This window comes from Gopherus flavomarginatus, chromosome 7, assembly GCF_025201925.1.
Source record: "Gopherus flavomarginatus isolate rGopFla2 chromosome 7, rGopFla2.mat.asm, whole genome shotgun sequence".
NCBI classification, from domain to species: domain Eukaryota; kingdom Metazoa; phylum Chordata; order Testudines; family Testudinidae; genus Gopherus; species Gopherus flavomarginatus.
The window spans coordinates 62,838,781-62,864,420 of NC_066623.1; the positions used below are offsets into that span (position 1 = coordinate 62,838,781).

Sequence of the window (25,640 nt, forward strand, 5' to 3'; positions counted from 1 at the left end):
CTTGCTCCAAAGGATGGAGATACTAGAGCTTATCCTCAGAACTGGTGTAATAATTAGGCATAATGTATTTTTTCCAAATTGCTAGGCCATTTTAGCTGACGTTTTCCCAAAAAATTCAGTTTGAGGCAGCCATCCAACAGAGAAAATTTCAGCCCAAATGGTTAGAGTTTGGTAAAGTTACCAGCAACCAAAAGCAGTCTTACAATGGAAAATGTCTAAATTATACACAGTGCTAACTATAACACTGGATCAGTGAATATCCTTTATTATGAAAAATACTTATGATAATACTTCATTGAATATGCTTAAAAGTACTGTGGTATATTTTGTAAAAGTAATGATGTCTTAAGAATGTGAAACCTCAGTACAGAGCTTTGCTATTACATTTTTTCCTTGAAGTGGAATGAAGTTACCATTTCCTTTAGTGTGAATGGTCAGCTTTACAGAATAATGAAGTGAGAATAATTAAAGTTCCGCTATGAGTTAAAACAAACACAAAAAAAAGAAAAAAAAATTGTATTTCCACATATATACTTAGAGACTGATCCAGCAAGGAGCTCTGTGTGGGCAGCACCTGCAGAGCTGCTTGCAGAATTAGGTCTTCAGTCATCATCAGTGTAACTATGAAACACATTCTAGAATCACAAACAGCAACTGTGGTTTCATACATAGGAAGAGAGAGATCACTTGTGAAACAAATTTTAGAGCTTTACAAAGATAACCAATGAGATGGGTTTAAGAAGTGCTACTTTAAGGGACACAGATGAATTGGCTGTATTCTGAGCCAGAATTTTTGTTAGTGCTATCCTTTCTACCTTTTAAAGGATGGTATGCTTGCATGCCATTGAAGAGAATGCTGAATAACTCTTTGATGGAGGTTACATTTCTTGTAATATTGCTAATGCATATAAAGCCAAATCCTTGGCTGGATTTTGCTAGTGTTTAGGTCTCAAAAGTAGCAGAGATTCTGTGTTGGTGCTGCTCAGAAAAACAAGTTATTTGAGATGCTCTGCAAGGGGACCTTACAATCCCGTATGCACCAAGGGCTTGCCTACACTTACCTGGGGATTGACACATGGCAATCAATGCATCAGTGGTCGATTTAGTGGACCCCCTAAATCTGCAGCAGATCGCTCTCCTGTTGATCTGTCGATACAGTGTAGGTGGACTCTGCGGTAAGTAGATCTAAGTACATCAACTTCAGCTACATTATTCACGTAGCTGAAGTAGTGTAACTTAGATCAATCTCCCCCTGTAGTGTAGACAAGGCCTGAAAGAGCCAGCCTTTGAGTTCCAAAAAGCTTGTGGGCTCCTTTGATTTGGGGAACCTAAATGTGTAAAAGGACTATCTCAGACTTTTTAATATTATACAAGCAAATTTCTAGACCTTTTGCAAAGATTGGGCATGAAAGTATAAATCAATCATTAGGGATTAAAAGAACAGCTGGATTCAACTCTACCACGTATTACAAGATATTAACTCTTTCTAGGTTGTCACTGAGCTGAGTATACACTACACTATAGACAAGCATAATGGTTTGGTGGATCAAGCACTGGTGGGGAGTCAGAAGATATGGGTACCATTCCTGGTTCTGATAATGGATCACCTTAGTTAAGTTACTTTACCTCTGTTCAGGTACAGCCTGAGGCCACACTGGAGCGGGAGGGGAGAGGAAGGGAAACCACTGTCCCTGCCAGTGCTGTAGAGAGCACTTATATTTGCAAGGCTGTCAGTTAACCAATGATTTCACTTACAGTACAAATCTTAAAAAGAAAAAACTCATAAGGCCAGTTCATGGCCTGCCCTTGCATGTACTGTATGTGCAAAGTGAGAGGGGGATGCAAAGAGCCTTCCTCCAATGTGACTGACCCCTGTGTGAGGGCATAACTGCAAACCCCCAAACACGGGGTTTTGCTTCTCCAAAGGGATGATGAGGAGTTAGGGCTTTTCTGCTTAAGACTGTAAACTCGTTAAATCACAGACTGTCTCACTCTGTGCAGTGCTTAATATAAAGCTCTAGTCTTTATAGGGGCTTTTAGGTGCTATCACAGAAATAGATGTGATGCTGGTAGACCAAGAGCCAGCTCACATCAAGGCCACTAGTCCTCACTGACCACGGAGAACTGTGTAGCGGGGATGTAATGTTTAAGTATTTGCTGGGTAACCATAAAAGTATTTGGTCTGAAATTGTAAACCCAGTCAGAGAGAAGTGTTAGTAAGTATAAAAATCTAGTTTTCCTCTCTAGGAAAAAAAAAGGCTCACAGACACCAGACAAGCCAGTTTGGAACATCAGTGAACAAAAGACTTTGTGGATTATTTTCACCACATCCATGAAGAGGACATACGCACAAGTACTCATCCCATCTGCTTGAATTCTGGGGGAAGGGAATAAAAATCCTTGTCAAGAAAAAATTATCTCTATGCTGCTTGAACGGTTAGGGGCAAAGATTCACAAGCATAAGCAAGGGATCCCCAGCTGCTTAGCTTGGGTTAGCCCTAGAGGACGTATAGAGCTTGCATATTACAGAAGCTTCAGTTGTCTTTTGGAACTTAAGACTGTACATTTGTGTGTGTATGCTTACCTGCTTTAACCTTCTAAATAATTCTTATTTCTTAGTTAATAAATCTTTAGTTAATTATTACAGGGTTGGCTATTCTAGTGCTTGAGAAGTTCACACTTGATACTGGTTGGTGAAATCTAAATATAGAACTCACAACTAGTTTGGGATTTGTGCCCTGCTTCTTAACAGTCATCCCTGAGATTGGTACTCATGCTCATGAGCCATTCCAGACAGCTTGACATTAGGTATCAAACCCAGTGTTGAATTTCGCTTTCTAAAAGAGCTCTTCTTGCAGTGAAAGAGGATCAAGTTAGAAATCTGAATTTCCTCAGAAGCACTGTATAATTGATTTAGAATATAAGCCAGAATACCTGAAATTTATTACTCTGACATCTGTCAGGTTTATGCAAAATGAGTTTGTGGTGTCAGCCCAATTTCAAATGGATAAGAGTTCACGCTGTAAACATCATTACCACCTCAGCTGGCATTGGTCACACTCTTCTTAGTTTTCTTAGCAGAGAGGCCAAAGATGGAATGAACAGAGACTGAACTGTCTGTCTTTTACAGGTGATCTGTCCAGGTCCAGCCTGAGGCCACACTGGAGGGGGAGGGGAAGGGGAGAGGAAGGGAAACCACTGTCCCTGCCAGTGCTGTAGAGAGGACTTATATTTGCAAGGCTGTCAGTTAACCAATGATTTCACTTACAGTACAAATCTTAAAAAGAAAAAACTCATAGGGCCAGATCATGGCCTGCCCTTGCACGTACTGAATGTGCAAAGTGGGGAGAATGCAAAGAGCCTTCCTCTAACGTGGCTGACCCCTGTGTGAGGGCATAACTGCAAACCCCCAAACACAGGGGCATTTGCTTCTCCAAAGGGATGATTAGGAGTCAGGGCTTTGACCTTGCTCTAGACAGCAAAACAGGCCAGCCACAGAGTAGAGTTCATACTGCACATGCACCTGCATAAAGGGTTCGCCCATTCCTGTGCTGTCTGAGGGGTTGCTCTTGCCTCTATTAAAGTCAGCAACAACTCCCCATTGCCTATTGTGGGTGCAGAGATAGGCTTCAAAAAAATCCAGTAGTCACTGCCTGGAGCTCAGTGGCTTTAAACCTTCCCTCTACTTAGGCCTGTTCATTAATGACTCAATCTGGTCCGTAGCTTGAGAAGGAAGTAGTAGCTACATGAAAAACACTTGAATTATTTGGCACCGAACTGGGATTTTCTTAAGGCACAAAACATACTTGTATCAGAGGGGTAGCCATGTTAGTCTGGATCTGTAAAAGCAGCAAAGAATCCTGTGGCACCTTATAGACTAACAGACGTTTTGGAGCATGAGCTTTCGTGGGTGAATACCCACTTTGTCAGATGCATTCACCCATGAAAGCTCATGCTCCAAAACTTCTGTTAGTCTATAAGGTGCCACAGGGCTCAAAACACACTTGGTGTTTTATTGTGCATAAACCACAGAAGGCAGCCATGGGACTTTTGTATCCCTAGTGTAATCCTCAGGAGTCTCAGATTTTTCAATTCAAGGCATCAAAATAGACTAATCTTTGTAGGATTATTGGAAACTGTATGGAAAAGATAGAGATTTTTTTAAAAATTATATTGGCTTCTTTCATTTTAAAGGAAACTAGACTGGCAAAAAGCCTCATTCTCTACTGATATGTGTGCAATTATTTTTTTTGTAAATTACTAGGCTAGTCATTTATAAAAGCAATTTTCAAATGTGCTTTTTAAAAATAATCTTTTCTGTTTGTTTTTATTATCTAATCAAGAGATACTAGAAGGATTCAGACTTGTTTAACTTCCTATATTCCCTCTTAGGTGCCAGCTGTCCCTCAAGTAATTCTTTTTCCAGTACCAAAAAATATAAATTGAATTATGCCCTTCAAAGCACTGCTAATGCCCAGTACTATGCAGGTTTGAAGATTTTTGTTGTTGGTGATGGCTGAAGATCAATTCTTAAGGCCTAGGGTACAACTGAGGCCTTGTTACAAAATGAGATTGAGGTCTTAAAAATCTTTTAGGACTTAATCAGGTAATCAAGACTACTGAGATCTTGGGAATCCTTGTGTAAAATTAAGCACGTGCTGTTTGCAGAATCAAAGCCTGGGTTTTTTATGTATAGTGGTGGTCAAAAAACTGGATACAATTTTCACAAAAATGTTGACTAACTCCTCAATTTTTATTTCTTCCATAATATATACCATTCTCTTCCTCTGCCCAGTGATAAAGACTGTTTCTCTGGTAACCGGTGCTAAGGTTATGGATGTGGCTGAGTTCCACTCACTCAAGACCAATTCCAGAGCCACTTATGACCCTGGAAGAGACACTGGGAAAGTCAGGTACAAGAATATTACAGAATCCACTTTTAGGGCCTTCCCTCAATTGTTCATGTTTTCAGCTGAATGATTTTTTTAAAAATGAAAGTTTACAATCTTGCTCTATAGACAGTAATGTCTTCCCAATAGTAACCAGTGCTTAACTCCGCCTTCCATAAAGCAGTCTCTAGCCAAATAGCAGCAGCAAAGGTATGAATCATTTAATTACCCTCCTCCCAAACTTATCTTTAACTTAAGTGAAGTGGTGTTTAAGGAAAACTACACTCATTTTGCTCCAAGCAACTATCTGAAAATGTAAGTGGCCAGAAACATTTCTCACCATGAATATACTGAAACATGATTTAAGTAACTGACACTTCTGAACTGAAGACAGCCATCTTGTTGTTAATGTCATTTGAAGCCAAAGGGGTTGCACCAGTGTAGCTGTGAGCTCAATTTGATCCGGTGTCTTGGTTACCAATAACATCAGCTAACATTATCACAGGGTTGAATTCTCCTCCAGTATAGATTCTTTGAAGTCAGTGGGATTGTATCAGTGTATCCAAGAGAAGAACTTTGTCCATATGGTTTATATATTGTTATATAGTATCAGCATAATCATGCAGTTATGCTTCAATCTTTGGTTCATTTACATCTACCTCATTTGTTGAACTGCTAAAGCTTTGTGTACTATTATGCTATTTATACAGATTGTAAACTCTTGTGGGCAGGAACTCTATCTTCACAGAAGCCTGCAAAACACCAATACTACTACTATGTTTAAATACTGTAATCTCCACATATTATGTAAGCTTTATGTACTTTGTAAAACATCAGTTAGAAATACTCTTAAAGAAAGTTAGGAACTGGATTACAGATTCTTCCACTGAGCTCCCATGCCACAAATATTACAAAGACAAGTTGCAAGATGGCCACTAGTTTGCAGGATATCTGCCTACAGCCAAAATTTCAGAAATTGCAGCATGTAAGGATATATCCCTTTAAGCCATGCATAAGGCACAGACTTGTCCCCAGCCCACAAAGCACCCACTGCCACACCCAAAGTCTCTTTTGAGGCATTATTGTATTTTCTAAACATAGGCAAATCACAAACAGTTCCTCAGCCCACCCTGAGCTACAGGTCCCACAGTATTTTCCCCCTTGTCTCTCCCAGTCCTTCCTGTTTCAGAGCTCACTGCAGGATTCTTCCATGCCCTTTTAACAATGCACTTTCTCCCAAGAGGCCCTTTTCCCACTACCTTCCCTCCCAGAGATAGGGGAAGACTGGCAGCCACTCCCAAGCAACCCATTCCCACTCTTAGCCACCAACCTTATTGGCAGCCTGGCTCTTTATAGCCCCAGATGCTGGCCCACCATCTTAACTGGCCAAACTGGGAGCACCTGTTCTAGCACAGGGGTGATGGACCTGCTACATTTAAAGGGGCCAGCCACCCTGTGACACCACCCAGGGCCGGCACTTTCATTTAGGTGGCGTAGGCAATCGCCTAGGGCGCCAGGATTATTGGCGGCGTTTTGCCAGAGGGGGCGGCAGGCGGCTCCGGTGGAGCTGCCGCAGTCGTGGCTGCGCACGGTCGGCTGCTCCCGCGGCTCCGGTGGACCTCCCGCAGGCATGACTGCGGCAGCTCCACCGGAGCCGCGGGAGCAGCCAACCATCCGCAGCCACAACTGCAGCAGCTCCACCGGAGCCATGGGAGCAGCCGACCGTCCGCAGTCATGACTGCGGCAGCTCCACCGGAGCCGCAGGACCAGCGCACGGGGCGGCGAAATTGCCATGCGCCTAAGGTGCTAAAACCCCTAGCGCTGGTCCTGACACCACCATACATCTGTATACAAGAACCCCAGGACTGCTGGCAAAGTCAATCAGCATGCAGAACTTCTTACTGAGTGTGAAGCCTACTGGTGGAGCCTAGCCTGTAAGGCAGTATTGGATGTGTTCCTGTGTCTGGATTTATTTTCTAGCAAATAGCATATAGCAGAACATAGCAGCAAAGGTTAAACTCAAAAACAAAATTAATCTGGAAATTTTAAGAACTTTGGGTGCAGATCTATAGTCACTCAGTGCAACTCCCACGCAGCAACTGCAGTTGTGGGTCCATTGTTTATATTTTCTCTTTCCTCATCTGTTGCCTAGGAGGCAATGCTCAAGTGTTTTCTAGGATGCTCCTGGCTATCCAATATTCCTTTAAATCTTCCATTTTATTTTCCAAACTCAACCTCTGTAGCAACTTCCAAATTAGCACCTCTTTTCTTCCCAGAGAAGAATGGGCCTTTTACTGTTCTTTGTTTAATTTTTGCATAAACATGAGAAGATGTGGATTGCTTTGGTGTAACAAAGCATACACTTTGCTACTGGACACTGATATCTTTGCAGGGTCCAGGGCCCAAACTCAAGTGCATCTTCCTGATACCCTCCTAAAAGAAAAAGAGAGAGCTACAGATGAAAAGTGCTATATAGGAAATAAATATACATAGACAGTTCCACATATATGTCACATTTTATACTATATCCTCAGTTACAACCCAGCTCACTTCCAAAGATACAAGATGACTGATTCCCTAAACACTGCAATGCATAATTTGCACAGATTAAGAGAAAATAATCTCATCAGAATTTGCCAGTCTTTTGCAAAATTCTCTTCTACTTGCAGACATACAGCAAGTTAGAAACTGAAAGTATGTATTACAGTTTAACAGAAAGTCAAATGTACAGTCTGAGAGCTACCCTGTAATCCCCTCCCACCAAAAAGGCCCAATTTTTCATAATCTATTGCAGTTCTCCAGTGTCCCTGTTAATGATTAAATTCAAACTGGCTCCTGCACTTCTTACAGCTGAATTCCACAGCTGCCTGTGTTCACCCTGCAAAAGCAGCCTTTCTTCAAGTTGCATGGACCAACTTCTCTCCTTGATACCTAGGGGATTTGAGAGTACAACTTCAATAAATAAATTTCAGAGTGGTAGCCATGTTAGTCTGTATCAGCAAAAACAATGAGGAGTCTTTGTGGCACCTTAGAGACTAACAAATTTATTTGGGCATAAGCTTTCATGGGCTAAAGTCCACTTCATCAGATGCATGGAGGGAAAAATACAGTAAGCATAATATATTACAGAACATGCAAAGACGGGAGTTGCCTTACCAAGTGGGAGGTCAGTGCTAACAAGCCAATTCAATTAAGGTGGAAGTGGCCTATTCTCAACAGCTGACAAGAAGGGGTGAATACCAAGGGACAGAAAATTACTTTTGTAGTGCTAACGAGGCCAATGCAATCAAGGTGGCCCAATTCCAACAGCTGACAAGAAAGTGTGAGTATCAGCAGAGGGAAAATTACTTTTTGTAGTGACCCTACACTCAGGTCCAATATACGCCCAAATAAATTGGTTAGTCTCTAAGGTGCCACAAAGACTCCTCGTTGTTTATTTTTCCCCCTTCAATAAATAACTGACTGATTTCCCTATTTCTTCCTTGTGAGTAAAGAGGAAAATAGGCCCCATCTAGTCTCTAAAACCCTCACACTCAGAACATAGTTCTATTTGGAAGCTGAGGGTGTCCAACATCCCTCAGAAGTTAATTGTGTTTAACTAATCATTAAATGATTAATTGCATCCTCAATTGTAAATTACACTTTTATTAGTTACATACTAACCTTATAGACAAAAACAATTACTAGGAGCTCATTACAAACAGAAATAACTAATAGTTTTCACAGCTGAAAGATAATTAGCATTATAGGGAAGATTTGATAGTGACGAGTCAAAAATGTGGTATTCTGTATGGTTCATTACTTCATGCCAGATTCTACTCAGTTACAACTGTGCACCCCCACTTTATTCCATGGACAGAATTTTCAGAAGGGCTTAGCACTAGAACTGTTTAAAAAATTCCTTTTTAAAAACACATAAAAAAGTGTTTTGCAAAAAGTTTCATTAAAATGACCATCTGTCATTTTTTACCAGCTTTGCTGATACCAACAATTGGTGGTAAATGTTAAGAAGAGCTCAGCTCACATTTAGAGTCAGCTCTGGGTGCCGAACTACTTTGAAAGTCTAGTCCCAATTATGGGTGCTGGGTACTTGAAGTCTGCTCTTAAACCCTTTCAAAAATCTGGCCCTATAAAGCTGCATACGGATTACTGAGCAGAATTCGGCCCATCAACTCTAAATTGGGAAACTGGTAAGACTTGCCCGGTCATCGTGTGCATCCTCCAGCTATGTAGAATTGTTTCCTAGACATGACATAAGTATTTTTTCCTTGTTGATATTAAATGTCTCAAACAATAAGGCATCGGCTACTTTCCTTTGAAATCTATGGCATGGTCTATTAGATCCTGCTATCAAGAAATTTTTCCTTAATATCACCACATTACTTCTAGTTATACTCCCTAGTACCACACTAAATAATGCCTTTCCCTGTTGGGTGTTGCACACACTATTAGACAAATTATGTTACACCCAGTGACCACTACAAATTTAGTTCATGCTTAGTCAAGTTAGATTTATAAAATGTTATAGTTTTTCCACATAAATCAATCCCTCCAGCCTCCTACTTATCATTATCACTCTTTTCTAAACTACCTCCAGCTTGTTGACAACAATCTGCAATTCTTCTTTTAGGCCTGATCCAAGATCCACTGAAGTCAATAGAAAGACTTTAACTTCAGCAGGTTTTAGGTCAAGCCCTTAGCATTTACACTTCTTATATATTTGTCATTCTGACATCTTGGGAAACTTAAAGCTTTACTGAATTTTTAAAAATCAACTCTTTTAAACCTATAGTAAATTAAATACTCCCTTCCTGTGTGGAAGTAACAAGAAAATCCTATCAATTCCCAAGACTGCAAGCCACGGTAGTGCCCAAACTCAGCAGAGCAGTGGGAGGTATGGGAGAGCTGGATTTCAAGGAAACCTGTAGATCTCCAACATTGTACCAGATAAGGGGAAGTCAGGACCACAGTGAGCTACTAACAAAGAAAGGCCCAAAAATACAGAGTTTAAGAAAGAACAAAATGGACAAAGCCTTGACACAGAGGTTGCAACTACATATTTTCAACAAAATCTTACAGTATTAAAGCCCTAAACCCTTAAAAAATATCGAAGTGAACAGGTAAGTTAAGAGAGATAAATACCTAATTCCACTCTCAGTTCGTATAATCTCTTAAGTGTACATGTGTACAGGAAATGGTGTTGGCAGCTCAGCGGTGTTGCACTCTTCCTTCTGAGTCAGTACTGATCTAATACATCAATAGACACTGTGCTGCTGGAGGTGACATGTTTTAGATGGTTGTGTTCATTAAGGATCCTATGCCCCTTTTTGTAAGATTAACACTGGTGTTAACTTTGATGTCTTGTCCAAATTCAAAATAGGGCAATAGACGTGCACACATACGTTCCACCTGCAGTCATAATTGGCTGTGATACACAGCTCTAACCCACTATCAAGTGTTGCTGTATGCTATTATACAGCTGCTGCTTTTCAGCCCAGAGATTACTACTTTTCAGTGAGAAAAATATTCCTTTGGAGAGAGAGTTTCACAATCACCTAGGGGATTTGGATACCTGCACCAGGGACTAACCCACTCTGGTTTCAGGTCATCCACTGCCACTCAGGTGATTCTGGGGCTCCCAGCAGTTAGGTTGCTAAGACAACTTATCTGGTTAAATCACAACAGTCCAGAGTTAATCCAAAGGAAATGTAAATAACAGAATAAATAAAATAAATCTTCTACAGTAGACAATTGCCAGACACAGCCCCTCTTCTTTTTAGGGTCTGCCTCTTCTTCAACAGTCCTTAGCCCATCTTTTGAGCTCAGCTTTCAGTTCTCCTGGGCTGGAATCAGTCTCTTTTCCCCCATTGTTGATAGGAATAAATGTACCCCCTCAGAACATGGCAACATAAGGGAACTCAGCTTCTATTGTGGATTCCCAACTCTGTGTCCCTAGACAACTGGGATATCCACCCCTGTACTGCAAGCTGCCCTGTCTTTTCTTCCTTGGCCTTTTCCTATATGCTCAGCCTGGCCTTCTCACTGACCCTTTCCTGCCTATCCTCCTGCTCTTTAACAGAGCATCCCCTTCCAGGTCCACTCTCTCTGGGGTCTCCCTCACCAAACTCAAGCTGACCTTTTCATCTCCCTGCAGACCTGGCTCTGACTCACATGCTCCCATCATATTCATCCTGGACTCATTTCCTTTCCCTGGGGTGTCAGACTACAGTTGGGCAAGTGTAGCTGAGCCAAAACCCTTTAAGAGAGCCAGTTCCCCTGTAAGAATACCGTATTCTCATCAATTTCGAATGGAAACTGAACATCCGGATCTATGAAGTGGCATTGAAAACTCTACTCTATACACTTCTGTTACTTAACCCTCACAAAATCCTGACAAGTGGAGTCATTACTGCATGAAGCAAAATACTGAGATCCTCACATGAAAGGCCCTATACACATATATTTTTTCCATATGCATCTTGTTAGACATTTGTGACCTTCTCTCCCTGACCCAGATTTCAGCATGGTGAACCAGGCCCTCATGGTTTTATGAAGAATAGGAGTACTTGTGGCACCTTAGAGACTAACAAATTCATTTCAGCATAAGCTTTCATGGGCTACAGCCCACTTCTTCGGATGCATAGAGTGGAACACACAGACAGAAGATATTTATATATACAGAGAACATGAAAAGGTGGAAGTACCCATACCAACTGTAAGAGTCCAATCAATTGAGATGAGAGAGCTCTCCTGACGACATAATTAAAGCACCTCCAATGAGCAGCAGTAGCAATGTTAGCGGGAGAGTATCTCCCATCGACATAGTACTGTCATGCCAGCGATTCTGTCCGTGTAACTTACGTCAGTCAGGGGTGTGTTTTTTTCACGCCTCTGAACGACATAAATTTTACCAACAAAAGTGATAGCGTAGACATAGACAAACTCTCCTTAAAATATTCTTCTTCCTGGAAGTTGCTATACTCTAGTACTCACCTCAAATACACAAGGAACAAACAAAGCCCAGAACCGTGGAATTTACCAGATGTGTACATTTGTAGGCAAAGTAACCACATGATGTTACTGCATGTAGCGGGGTTGACTGGTTCCCAGCCGCGCCTGAGAGGGCCGAGCCAGAACAGATGCTGACATGGGCGGAGCCACTGCCGCCTGTTCCCATCCCCCGGAAGTCAAGGGGCAGGACAGGAAGTATAAAGGCCAGCCCCAGCACTCAGTTGACCGCTGGCCGCCAGAGAGGACAGACGCTGGCGCCCTAGCTCCCGCTGGGCTGAGCCGGCCCCGGGCTCACTACTCAAAGGAGGACTGGCCGAGCCGGCCCCAGGCTCGCTACTCAGAGGAGGACTGGCCGGGCCTGACCCGTCCTCGCTATCCTGAGGAGGATTGGCCGGGCCTTCCCCTCGCCCGGTACCCTGACGAGTCACCTGAACTACCCCGCGTCCCCGAGGACCAGCCCCGCTTACCCAACGCTCAGTACCCTGAGGAGCCCATGGTGTGGGACATCGCGGAAGACGCAGGTGATCCACAGGTACCAACGGGGGGGGGGGGAGATTGGAAGTGGCCCAGGGGTAGCGGACCCTAGTCTGGCTCCAGGAGACCCTGAACCAATGTCAGTGTGTTGCGGTCAGGATCCCCACTGACACAGCAGCAGACTGCCTGCCGCTGTTAGGGCCCCGGGCTGGGACGCAGTGGAGTGGGAGGGCCTGCGTCCCCCCCGCCACCCTTCCAGGGGTGGCAGACTCCTCGCTGGCCTGAGGAGGCCTTTCTTCTAGACTTTGAACTGCTTGCTGCCCCACCCTGTCTAAGGGCCTGGGTTTATATACTGTTTGTTTGCTCAGCCCCTGCCTAAGGGCCTGAGCCCTGAACTGCTTGCTGCCCCGCCCTGCCCAAGGCTTGGGCTTATATACTGTTTGTTTGCTCAGCCCCTGCCTAAGGGCCTGAGCTCTGAACTGCTTGTCGCCCTGCCCTGCCCAAGGGCCTGGGCTTATGTACTGTTGTTTGCTCAGCCCCTGCCTGAGGGCCTGAGACCCTGACTGTTTCCTGCCTCACCCGGCTAGGTCGACAGCTCACCCAAACTCAGGTAGCGAGGCGGACTGGCTCCCAGCCATGTCTAAGAGGGCCGAGCCCCCACACCAGACCGTTACACTGCATATCTTATTCATCCCTACCACACATCATATCAAGTAAAAATGTGAGAAGGGGGTTATCTTATTACCATGTTTGAACACAGAGCAGTGTAGATAAGCCCTTGGAGTCAGATCTCAAAGCCTTTACTTAGGGGCTCCTCTAAATGGAGACACTTAGAAAAATTAATCCAAATTAACTAAAGGTGTGAATTTAAAGTGGCTTAGTTAAACTGCATTAAACCCCTCTGAGGACTCTCTCATTCAGAATTAAAGTAGTCTTAATTCAGTTTATCTTACTTCACTGTGAATTAAGTAAACTAAATTAAGGCCACTTTAATTCTGAATGAGAGTGTCCACAGAAGGGTATAATGCAGTTTTACTAATCCACTTCAAATTTACACTTTCAGTTAATTTGGATTAAGTTTCCTGACTGTCCATGTAGACAAATCTTTACTTGGTCAAATTGCCACTGACTTTAAAAGGGATGCAATAAAAATGGAGTAAGAACCTCAGGATTTCATCTTTAGGTTGTAAACTCCTCAAAGTTGAGATTTCATCTTTTATCTGTCGAGCACCAGGCACATTTGCCCATTCTGGGCCAAATTCACTACTGGTGCAAAGGTCTGGCAAAGCCCCGTGCACTGGTTAAACCTCACATAGGAGTTGTAGGGGTGACAGATGAATGGAGCTGCTACATCAGGGTACCGATGAACCATCTCAAAATACTAAACTGATCTTTGCACAGAAATTTATGGGGCTGGTATGGAAGGTCAGGAGCTGCAGATACTAATTAGGTCTACAAGCTGGAATTGTAGCCTAGCGCCCCGACACCGATTTGGGCAGTTGTGGAAATGACATTCATGATTATTGAACATGGTACACTCCATCTACACAGAGCACCAGACAATGGGGCTTTACCCAATGGAGTGTTTTCCCCTTTCTAAGTTATTCCGATGCAATCTAGGATATGTAGCTGAATGCATTTTCTAAATAAAATAAGACGTATCAAGTACTATTGTTATGCCTGATCCTGCAAGACTACTCATGTGAATAGTTCCACTGAAATACATGAATAAGTGTTTGGGTTTATTGTTGTTTAGAAATTCACATGCTACTGTCATATAGTTTTACTAACAAAAAAGAAACAACAAAAAAAAGGGGAGAAAACAGCTATCTCTTCTCATTTTGCTGTTATTTCTAAAGCCCTCCATTACCCTTGTTGTGAAAAACCTTCAACTGACTTTCTAAAATTAAGCAAGATTGTTTTAATTGCTTGCCTTTCTAATATAAACACTGATTTATCCTCCTCCCTTTTTGAAAGAGAAGCATTGTCACATCCTTTCTGGTTTCTAGAAGAACTTGTCTCATGACCTCTACCAAAAGACAGCCATTGATAAACAAGGTCTGAATCTTGCAAACCCTCACCAAAGCCAACTGGAGTACTGTTTGGGGTGCACTTGTTGGACTGGGTCCTAAATAGGTATCAAGAATTAAAGACACTCTTCCATCTTCCTCCCATCTCCCACTAAAAGTAGTACTGTAGGCTGCTTTCTTCCCAAAATTAAAACAAATAAAAAATAAAAATCAACCATTATTCATAGCAGGAGTTTGTAGCAGGGACTGTTTAGTTACACAAAGACCCTTTCCAATAGATCACAGTACACAGACTGAAAATGGATTATGGCCCGATGCATTCTAAATAAATATTTACTTCTTAACTGTCTGGCAATGGCTCTCTCCATTCCCCTCACAGACAAGAGGGCCAAGAACAGGAAATTGCAAAAGTTCTTGCTTTCATGCATCTAAAGGGCTAGTATAAAAGTCCTCTTAAATAGGTATTGGTCCTTTAAGAGACTCTCAACTCTCATCATCAGGTTTCAATGACCAAGAAGCTGAGATACTGGCTTGAAGTTGAAAATTATACTGGGACAAATCTTGCCCTCTTGTCCTTCCCCACTGTATGAATGGCAGGAAAGGGAGCCAAGGAGGTGGAGCCTATTGACATGTTTCTCCTGGTTCTGTCCTGTGCTGAGTCTATCCTCCACAATCTGAAGGAAACTAACAGCATACAGATCTCTCATGTAGGCTCCACAATTTGGCCCATCATTCTTCATCTGATAGTGATTTATTTATTTTAAATCTTTCTAATTTGGGCAGACTCATGAAAGACACAGTTCCTCATTCATTTTCCATGAGGTTCCTAAAGGAGTGGCAGTTCTACATTCTTACTCCAGCACAGATCACACCACAAACAAAATAATGCAGTGAACACCAACTAAAATAGTAAACATCACTGAGCAGTCAGACTGCATTTTGTACCAAAAAGGTTTTGACTCAGTTGGCCGTGAACCAATAGGACTCATACCGGCCTCAATAGAAATTTTATCTCAGTACTGACTATATGATCTCCACCACCACCTTTTTATACAATTTTGCTTAGCAAAAACAGATTTACAGACATAAAATTTGTCACATAAGCATCAGCTGTTACTACAGTGAGGGGGGCATATATATATCTAGACGGATAGTAACAAAAGGTTTGACACCTTTTTTATCTGTTTCCCTTTATAAGCAAAAATATGTATTCTGGAAAATTAAGCTGTCATTTTCTTTATCACTTCAACAATAAGCATATAAACACAAGTTTTGTTGCAGGTGTGACAATCCAAACACCCTAAGCAGAGAGCAAGAATAAGCAGTTAAATCAACTGGTTGTATACAATGTTATTGTATATAAATATACCTCAAGTAAGGTCTTTTAATAAAAACTTGGCTATGAATGTATGCTTGCATAAATGGCCAGGTCTACACGGCCACTTACTTCAGTATAACTGACATTGCTCAGGGGTGTGAATAAGTCACCCCTCTCAGCAACATAAGTTACATCAACCTAAAAACAGGTGTGAATAGCTACTGCCTCTCACAGAGTGGATTTATTATGCCCACCAGAGAGCTCTCTCCTGTCAATATAGAGCACCCATGTAGTGCTTCTAGTGTAGACTAGCCCTTTGCGTAGAACACTAATGGTAACTTGGGTGCAACTGCCACATCACTTCAGTGTGGGGAAGTAATCAGGCAGGGAGGGACATCTCACAGGCTAGTTGCTTCCCTTCCAACAACCTATTATGGCACAACACAGGGGAAGATAATAGTGGACTATTAAAATTAATTGAAAGACATTGAAATTGAAAAGAAAATCCCAGTCTTGGATAACTAAGGAAGGATGGAGTTTCCCCTGCTCTGTATAAACACAAATTACCATAGTCTGAAAGGCGAAAGGGGAATTTAGATAATATAGACGTGTAAAAGCCTGAGATTGCATCTTTATGTTTATTTTCTGTGTAACTTGTCTGTTTGCTTTTCCTTACTGTTTCACCTTTGAGTCTATGATTTCTCTATTAAACAAACTTTTATTTTACCCCAAACTGACCTCTGCTGTGCAAACTGTGGGGAGTGTGTTTGCCAAAGTGGACTGATAGGTGGGGAGAGGTGTTATTCCTTGAGGGATGATGAGCCAAAGTGGAAAAGTCTGAATGTCTGGTCATTAAGAACTCAGGGAAATGGATTTGGGGGAACTCTGGACCAGAAAAGGGGTTGTTGAAGTCATTGTGCAAGGAATAATTAGGTTGGTGGAAGGCAGAGTTGAGCCCTTTACGCTTGTAGGTTGGCTTCTGGTGTCAGAGCTCTGAGTCACATAGGCATAGTATTAAGGCATCCAACATTACAAGGCAGGTGGTGACAGAACCCCTTACTGGTCTGGGTAACTCAAGTCCTTTCTGGATTATCTATCTAATCCAAAACCCAAAGGAAACTTTATTGGCTTCAAAGGACTTTGCAAAATTGGGCTCTTAGGGCCAGCATACAAAGCTGATAGTGCCATTGATAGGACCACAGAGTTGAAGTATTGACATCAGGTGGACACTCTTTCCAGTTTCAGGGCATTTTGGCCCTCTCCGATTTCATGTGTTTATTTTTAGGCAAAGCAAGGCCAATCATTAAGAGTAAAAAAGCATTATTATTGGTATGTGAAAAATCATTTGCTTTGAATTATGTTGGCCCTCTCTGAAGTGATCTGCCCCTGTTCCTCAATTCAGCACATGGTTAAATGCTTTGCTGAAGTCCCACAACTTTAATGTGACCCAGACAGCATGGAAGGTATTTTCAACAATGGCAAGATGGTATAGTTCACATATTTTCAATGTATGATTGATAATTATCCAGTTTCAACTGCCTGGTTTTATTGGGTTACCCCTAAAATTGAAAAGTCTCCATCGGGAGAGGGTGATGCAAGCAAATGTATTTACTTTCCAAAAACAAAAATATTTGCCTCCATCGGGTAAGTTTCCTGCCCTCCTTTGCTCCCCCTTGCCGAGTTTGCCTAATTTATACACTAACTCAGGTTGGGACTCTAGTTTACTGGGAGTCCCTCTGTAAAAGGGCACTAGCACACAAACCCACCCATTCAGTCCCCTGTCCCATTGCCAGGCAGAAAGGTCTGGGAGACACTCTGTCACGCAGTGAACCTGCCATTCTAGCTGTGCTGCTTTCTGCACGTCTGGTCCTGGAGGCTCCTGAGAACAGGCTTTGCCTGATCCGTTGGCCGGCAGATACAGCAGGGTCGGCGCTCATTACAATAAGTTACTCAGAAGTATCAATTTCTCCTGCCTACCTCTCAGATCTCTCCAGTGGTCACTGCCCTGTCTGCCCGCTGCCTTCACTTTCTGCAAATACCGAACACTGCTAGACTTTTAAGCAGCATCGCTTCTCCGCAAAGCAGCCAGCTTCTCCCCCTCCCCTTCTCCTCCCTCCCCAGATTAAAATTCAGATGCAAACGTGATGGTGGCCGCTGCCTGCCTCCTGTCACTGGGAGCAGCCAGCCGCCAAATACTTTGCAACTTCAGAACCGCCCACGAATCGCCGCGTCCCCCTGCCTAACTTGTACCGACTGTCTGCGGGCCGGCAGGCAGCAGCGCCGTATGGTACCTCGGATGTAGCTGCATTTGCTCTCGTCCAGCTGGCTGGAGGCAGAGCCGCCCATGGCGCGCGCAGGAGCTACAGCGCCGGACACGGACTGCGGGAGGGCGAGAGCGGCTCCGAGCGCTCCCGGGGCCGGTCTGCGGGAGAGGCGGCTGGCGTGGGGAAGCTGCGCGCCTGTTCGCAAGAGCCGCTCAGCCGGACTGGCCGCTTCGGATCAGGGGGGTGTTTTTCTCTCTCCCTCCTCTTCAGTCGGAGCTCAAACTTCCTCCGAAAGGCACCGCCTTCTCGTGCGCCGCCTGCGCTCCCCGGGCGGTGCGCGGGCTGGGCGGGGAGCTCTGGTCACCCCTGGGCTGGCTCCCCCCGTAGTCACTCACCGCGGTTCCCGCAGCTGGCTCCTCCCGCCCTGCGCCCCCCCTTTCCCTCCATTTCTTGCTGCCCCTTCAGGCTTCACGGTTCCTGCTCCCCCGCCCTTCCTGCGGCTTCTCCGCCTGAGGCTGTCACAGTTCAGCGCCCTGTCCCCCTCAGGGAGCTCGGGGGTCCCCCTCTCCGGGCCCAGCCCGTTAGAGAGCTTCGGAGCGGAGCCCGCCAAGGGGGAAACAACTGCCGCCCTCCCCCCGGTAGCGGGGCCTTAGCCCGTGTGAAGCCGCACAGCACAGCCACGAGCAGCTGTGGCCTCCCCCCTCCTGCCACCCCCGTCACACGCTGCCTCGGTCAGAACAAGGGGAAACCCAACGATAATGTCACTCGGGAGACCCGCTTGCACCAGGTGAAGCGTCTCCTGCGTGGCAGGGGCGGCTCTAGCTTTTTGGCGGCCCCAAGCGGGGAAGTGAGGCTGCTTTCCCGGGGACTGCGGCGGTCCCGGGTCCCGCGGATGCGAGGTACCGCCGCCGAATTGCCCCCGAATCCGGATCAGGGGACCTCCAGCAGGCGCGCCCAAAGGCAGCCTGGTTGCCGCCCTCACAGTGACCGGCAGGCGCCCGGCTTGCAGCCCCAGGCTGCTGCGCGGTGACTGAAGCTCCTCGAGACACTGTATGTTCTCCACACAGGAGCTATCAGAGGAAAAGCCCCCACACACTTTCCAAAGAATTGGGGGGAGGGGGAAACACACTCTATTTCAAGGGCAGGTGTTTTTTTTCCCCAGAGGTGTGCTGGGATGCTATGGGACCCATGTGCCTAAATCTCTGCCATCACTGCCAACGTTGCATTAAGGTCAGGGGCGGCTCTAGGGATTTTGCCGCCCCAAGCACGCCTGCGGGACCAGCGGACCCTCCGCAGGCAAACAAACTGCCAAAGGCAGCCTGCCTGCCACCCTCGAGGCGCCGGCAGAGCGACCCCCGGGGCTTGCCACCCCAAGCACACACTTGGCGTGCTGGTGCCTGGAGCTGCCCCTGACTAAGGTTAAGAGCTTGGGCCTTAGTTTCAAAGCCCTAAATGGCAGGTGGGAAACCCGTCTGTGCAGGAGACAGGAGAGGGCTAGTCCCACATTTCCACAGGTCCTTAATTCAGTAGTCTGATCTGTGGAAATTAGTTGCACAATTCCCAGGGACATTTGTGCAGCACATTTTAAGCCAAGTGCATTGAATTGTGAACATATCCCAGTAAGGATATGTGATAGACTTACAAAAGCAAGAAACAAGATGGTGAGGTAATATCTAGAAGTTGGTCCAGTAAAGGATATTACCTCACTCACCTTGTCTGTCCAATATCGTGGCTCAAAATAGCTACAACACTGCATACTACAAAAGCAAGGTAATTGTCACAACAAAAACTGTCTTATCTTCAGGGGATACAATTAAACAAATACCTCTTGATCCGTGTGGTCCCCAGCCCCCTGTGGATCCAAAGACTATGTCTAAGATTTCCAAAGGGGTCTGAACCTCCATTTGAAACTTTTTAGTGGTCTGCAAATGAAAAAGGGTTGAAAACCACTGCTCTAGATAAAGGATCATATGTTTGCAGCATAAGGCACAGAAGTAAGCAATTGGTGCAACAGCAAACTTCATTCAGAATTGTTTTGCTTCTGACGACTAATTTCTGACCTTTAAAGTTATTTTAATGCACCTTTCTTCTACCATTTGTGGTTTTCTAATGTTTTCTCCCCATTTCCTTTTTATAATTAATTGAATGGGATCAGCAGCATGCCACAGTAAATTGTTACAATTTAAAAACACCTTAATTCTGTGTATAAAGTGTATAATTTTATTATGAAGTGAGTTCCTTTGAACAGAAACTAATTATGTATTGCACATTTCCAGTAACTGAAAATTGTATATTTTAGACATTTGAATACATTTGTTTCAACCATTCTACATTGATCACAAGCTCCAAATTTGTTTGAACAAATTAAGCCTACTTTTGTTCCACCAACTGTATTAATGCATTTGATACCTCAACAATTTTATATTTTGCTATTTCATCATCAAAAGCAGGTTAAGAAATTTCTAGGGCTGTCAAGCAATTAAAAAAATTTATCGTGATTAATTGCATGATAAAAAAATCTAAATTGTGCTGTTAATAATATAATACCATTTAAATATTTGAATGTTTTCTACATTTTCAAATATATTCATTTCAATTACAACACTGATTATAAATTACATTTTATATTTATTTTTAGTACAAATATTTGCACTGTAAAAAACAAAATAAATAGTATTTTTCAATTCACCTAATACAAGTACTGTAGTGCAATGTCTTTATCATGAAAGTTAAACTTACAAATGTAGAATTAGGTACAAAAAAAAACTGCATTCAAAAATAAAACAATGTAAAACTTTAGCTCCTACAAGTTCACTCAATCCTACTTTAGCCAATCACTGTGACAAACAAGTTTGGTTACAATTCGCAGGATATGATGCTGCCCACTTTTTGTTTACAATGTCACCCATAGGCACCAACTTTCCCTGGTGTCGGTGGGTGCTCGTGCCCCCCTACCCCTGACCCTGCACCGACTCCACCCTTTCCCCACCCCTGTCCCACCCCCATTCCAACCCTTTTCCCAAAGTCCCCACCCCAACTCCACCTCCTCCCTGCCCCTATTGGACCACTTCCCCAAATTCCTGCCCCAGCCCCGCCTCTTCCACAAGCACTCTGCATTTGTCCTCCTCCCCCTCCCTCCCAGCACTTGCAACCATGAAACATCTGTTTCATGGCACAAGCGCTGGAGCTAAGGGGAAAAAGTGGGCATGCAGAGCAGAGTACCCACCAATTTTTTCCTGTAGGTGCTCCAGCCCCGGAGCACCCACAGAGTCAGCACTTGTGATGTCACCTGAAAGTGAGAACAAGTGTTCACATAGGACTGTTGTAGCCAGCGTCGCAAGATGCACCAAAGATTCATATGTTCCTTCATGCTTCAACCACCATTTCAGAGGACATGCATCCATGCTGATGATGGATTCTGCTCGATAATGATCCAAAGCAGTGCGGACTGATGCATGTTAATTTTCATCATCTGAGTCAGATGCCACCAGCAGAAGGTTGTTTTTCTTTTTTGATGGTTCAGGTTCTGTAGTTTCTGCATCGAAGTTCTGAAACCATGCTCCACACCTCATCCCTGTCAGATTTTGGAAGGCACTTCATATTCTTAAACCTTGGGTCAAGTGCCTTAGCTATTTTTAGAAATCTCACATTGGTACCTTCTTTGCATTTTGTCAAATCTGCTGTGAAAGTGTTCTTAAAATGAACATGTACTGAGTCATCATCTGAGATGGCTATAACATGAAATATATGGCAGAATGCGGGTAAAACAAAACAGGACAATTCTCTGCTAAGGAGTTCAGTCACAAATTAAATTAACACATTCTTTTTTTAATGAGTATCATCAGCTTGGAAGCATGTTCTCTGGAATGGTGGCCAAAGCATGAAGGGGCATATGAATGTTTAGCATATCTGGCACGTAAATACCTTGCAATGCCAGTTACAAAAGTGCCATGCAAACACCTGGTCTCACTTTCAGGTGACATTGTAAATAAGAAGCGAGCAGCAGTATCTCTCGTAAATGTAAACAAACTTGTTTGTCTTAGCAATTGACTGAACAAGAAGTAGGACTAAGTGGACTTATAGACTCTAAAGCAGTGGTTCTCAAACTGTGGGTCGGGACTCCAAAATGGGTCGCAACCCCATTTTAATGGGGTCGCCTGGGCTGGCGTTAGATTTGCTGGGGCTGGGGCTTGGGCTTTGGCTCACCCACATGGGTGGCAGGGCTCAGGCAGGCTCAGGCTTTGGTACCGCCTCCTGGGTTCATGTAGTAATTTTTGTTGTCAGAAGGGTGTTATGGTGCAACAAAGTTTGAGAACCACTGCCCTAAAGTTTTACATTGTTTTGTTTTTGAGTGCAGTTATGTAACAAAAAAATCTACATTTGTAAGTTACACTTTCAGGATAAAGAGATTGCACTACAGTAGTATGTGGTAAACTGAAAAATACTATTTCTTTTTATCATTTTTACAATGCAAATATTTGTAATAAAAATAATATAAAGTGTGCGCCATATACTTTGTATTCTGTGTTGCAATAGAAATCAATATATTTGAAAATGTAGAAAAACATCCAAAATATTTAATAAATTTCAGTTGGTATTCTATTGTTTAACAGCGTGATTAATCAATTAATTAATTTTTTTAGTTAATCGCATGTTAACTGCAATTAATCAACAGCCCTAGAAATTTCACATCCAAGCTGACAAGTTTTTAAATTAATAATCAGCTTGATACAATTTGAAACAGCCAAAAAGATAAAGAAAATTTTATACAATATTAATTCAGTATTGTGCTAAACAACCTTTGGTAAGCAGACAAATAAAGCTTACTTAAGGTAGTTGATCAATATTAATTCGCTGATGTATGCCACTTTTATACTAAAATGAGGCAATTGTTTAACTGTTCTAGCAAGGGGACTGGATGCATGCAGTGCCTTAATAAAGACTGGCTCTCATAAGTATTTGGATATCTCAAGTGAGACTCAAATCAACAGCACTCCTAGAGGTAAATATAAATAGGGGCCTTTCATCAACATCTTCGTTTGTTAAACTTTATTCACAAGGTTTTAACTTGTAACAATGTGGTGATTGCAGTAGTGTGATCATTGCACATCCGCTGAGCTGAGTAAAAAATAAACAAACGAGCTACATTGTGCACTGTCTTTCAACTTTAAAGTGTTTCATGTAGCATTAGTGCAGAATATTAATATACAGTGTTGCATGTCCTGTAGTGTCAAATTTATCTGCAAAACCTGTAGACACATCTGAGACGGAAGAGATAAACCATGCAATTTGCATGAACTATGTTATTCTAAAACAAACTCTTGTTCTATCTTTATAGTTCAGAAGATAAAAATATATCTTAGAGCAGAAGCTTTAGAATAAATTCTGAGGAGCAGAAAGGCAGAAGGCAGTGCATATACAGAATGGAAGTGAGACTTTTACAGTCTACAAACACTTAGGGTAAAAACAAAATAGAAGAACAATGTCTTCAACAATAATTATTTACACTTCAGTAGTACCTTCCACCAAAAAACTTGTGGGGGGGAGGGAGGGAGTTAATCTACATTCATTCAAGTTAGTCCAGTGTGAAAATACTTCTCTGAACAACTGCTTTTCAGTATGTCCCAAAGGGCAACACATTTGGACTATTTCAGTCCAGGGGACCATAAATTCAAAAGGCAAAGATATCTCTCACTCCTTGTACAACCTGCATAAATATCAGGCAGAATAGTAGTCCCTGCTCCTTAACGACTCCTCTGGAGGTGCTGGGTGTTCCAAAGAAGGTGGTGGGAATGGGTTGGATAATCAGATTGGGCCACCCTACTCTCCACATGCAGACCAATAGAAGTCCACCCTTCAAAAAGACTCTTAACAGGTACAAACTAGCCCTAAAAGCTATGGTGACCAGACAGCAAGTGTGAAAAATCGGGATGGGGGTGGAGGGTAATAGGATTTTATATAAGAAAAAGACTCAAAAATCGGGGCTGTCCCTATAAAATTGGGACATCTGGTCACCCTAGGTCACAACATAAAGACCTTTTTATACCTTCCTTCCTTCTTTGTGCACACCTCACTATCTGCTGTAGACGAGTAGTGGATGGAACTGACTCTGCAGTCCCTGCTAACAAAACAATCTTCTGTTACTTGGAATTCTCTCCAAAAGGAATCTCGCATCATTTGAGACTTTATCCTCAACTCCACTAATATACTGTTACAGCTATTTAAAATTACTCCAGAAGGTGAGAAGAGGTACAGCAAATACTTATTCAATACTTAGTCTAATATGAGTGATGCAGTATTGCAATAACCATGTTGGGCCCAGGATATTAGAGACAAGACTGGTGATCTTTTATTGGACCAACTTCTGTTGGTGAGAGAGAGGAGCTTACACAGAGCTCTTTTGCAGGTCTGGGAAACATACTCAGGCCTGGTCTACACTAGAAAATTAGGTTGGTTTAACTTCATTTGTCAGGGGCATAGGCAGCGGGTCGCATAGGCTGGGAGAGGCTTTGCCTCCCCAAACAGCCAGGCATGCCCCACCCCCTGCCGTGATGCTCCATATGTGCGGCTCCAGTACTCCAGCTCCAGCCCCCCAGAGCTCCATCTGGGAAGACTGGGGCTGCGCACTGCCCACGTCCCCACACTCCAGGGCTGGGAGGACTGTGTGCCACCCACCCTCCTGGCATTCCGGGGTTGGGGGTGCTGGTACCGTCTGCCTTCCCATGCTCCAGAGCTGGGGAGGCTGTGGCCAGATGCCGCCCACCTTCCCAGTTCTCCAAAGTTGAGGAGGCTGGGGCTGCGCACCACCCGCCTTCCCTCACTCTGGGGCTGGCGGGGAGCTGGAACCATGTGCTGCCTGCCCTTACGCTCTCCATGACTGGGGTGCCTGAGGCTGTGTGCTGCCTGCCTTCCTTATGCTCTTTTGCGGCTGTAGGGCTAGCTGCAGGACTGGGCCGGTGGCCATGGTGAGAGCTGGGGGGCAGTTCCCCGTGCCCCCCAAGGCTGGGAGCCAGGGGAGCACAGCGGGCTAGGGCCGGGGGCCAGTTGCTCACAGAGGCCTGGGTCCCCCACAGCCCCCCCCCTTCAGGGGGGCTGCATAGAGCACCAAAATAGCTAGGGACGGCCTTGGTGCCATGGCTAGATATGATCGGTTTGCCTGGGTTTCCTGTTTGTGTATCTTGGGAAGCATGTAAAAGGTCCCTGTGGTGGGTTAATGGGGGATGAGATTATAGAGTTTCTCTTGGCATTGTTTGTGGGAAGATTTAATGAGATCCTTAAATTCCTGGGTACATTATGATGTGGGGTCTTCTCTGAGATCTTTATAGTAGGTGCTGTTGGAGAGTTGTCGTTTGGCATATATATGATGCAACTAGAACCATGCCTGAAAGATAGGAAAAAAGGAAAAGCACTCAAGCATGTACAGACAAAGGCTGGGAAACCAGAACCTTCATTCATCCCACTTTTCTCTACCACTGTTGACTATTTTGTTGCTGGTCCTCCACTATAGTGGTGGTTTTCATAATTCACTGATGGAAAAGTCTCCATCAACACAGACTACAGTCACCTGGAGGTATCTTGGGCCCTTCCAGAACATCAGGTTCAACCAAACTCACACTTCTGAAAACCAAGCAATACAGAGTTAAGGTACACGCCA

General features: G+C 43.7%; 1 protein-coding gene across 1 annotated transcript in view; it reads right to left on the reverse strand.

The window, feature by feature from the left end:
• NIBAN1 (niban apoptosis regulator 1) overlaps window positions 1-18,239 on the reverse strand; it is a 118,596-nt gene extending 100,357 nt beyond the window's left edge. The window contains exon 1 of the mRNA XM_050961387.1: window positions 18,014-18,239. Within this exon, the coding sequence (XP_050817344.1) occupies window positions 18,014-18,068 (55 nt within the window). The 5' untranslated portion in view covers window positions 18,069-18,239. The remainder of the gene's footprint in view (window positions 1-18,013) is intronic.
• Window positions 18,240-25,640: the final 7,401 nt, after the last annotated feature.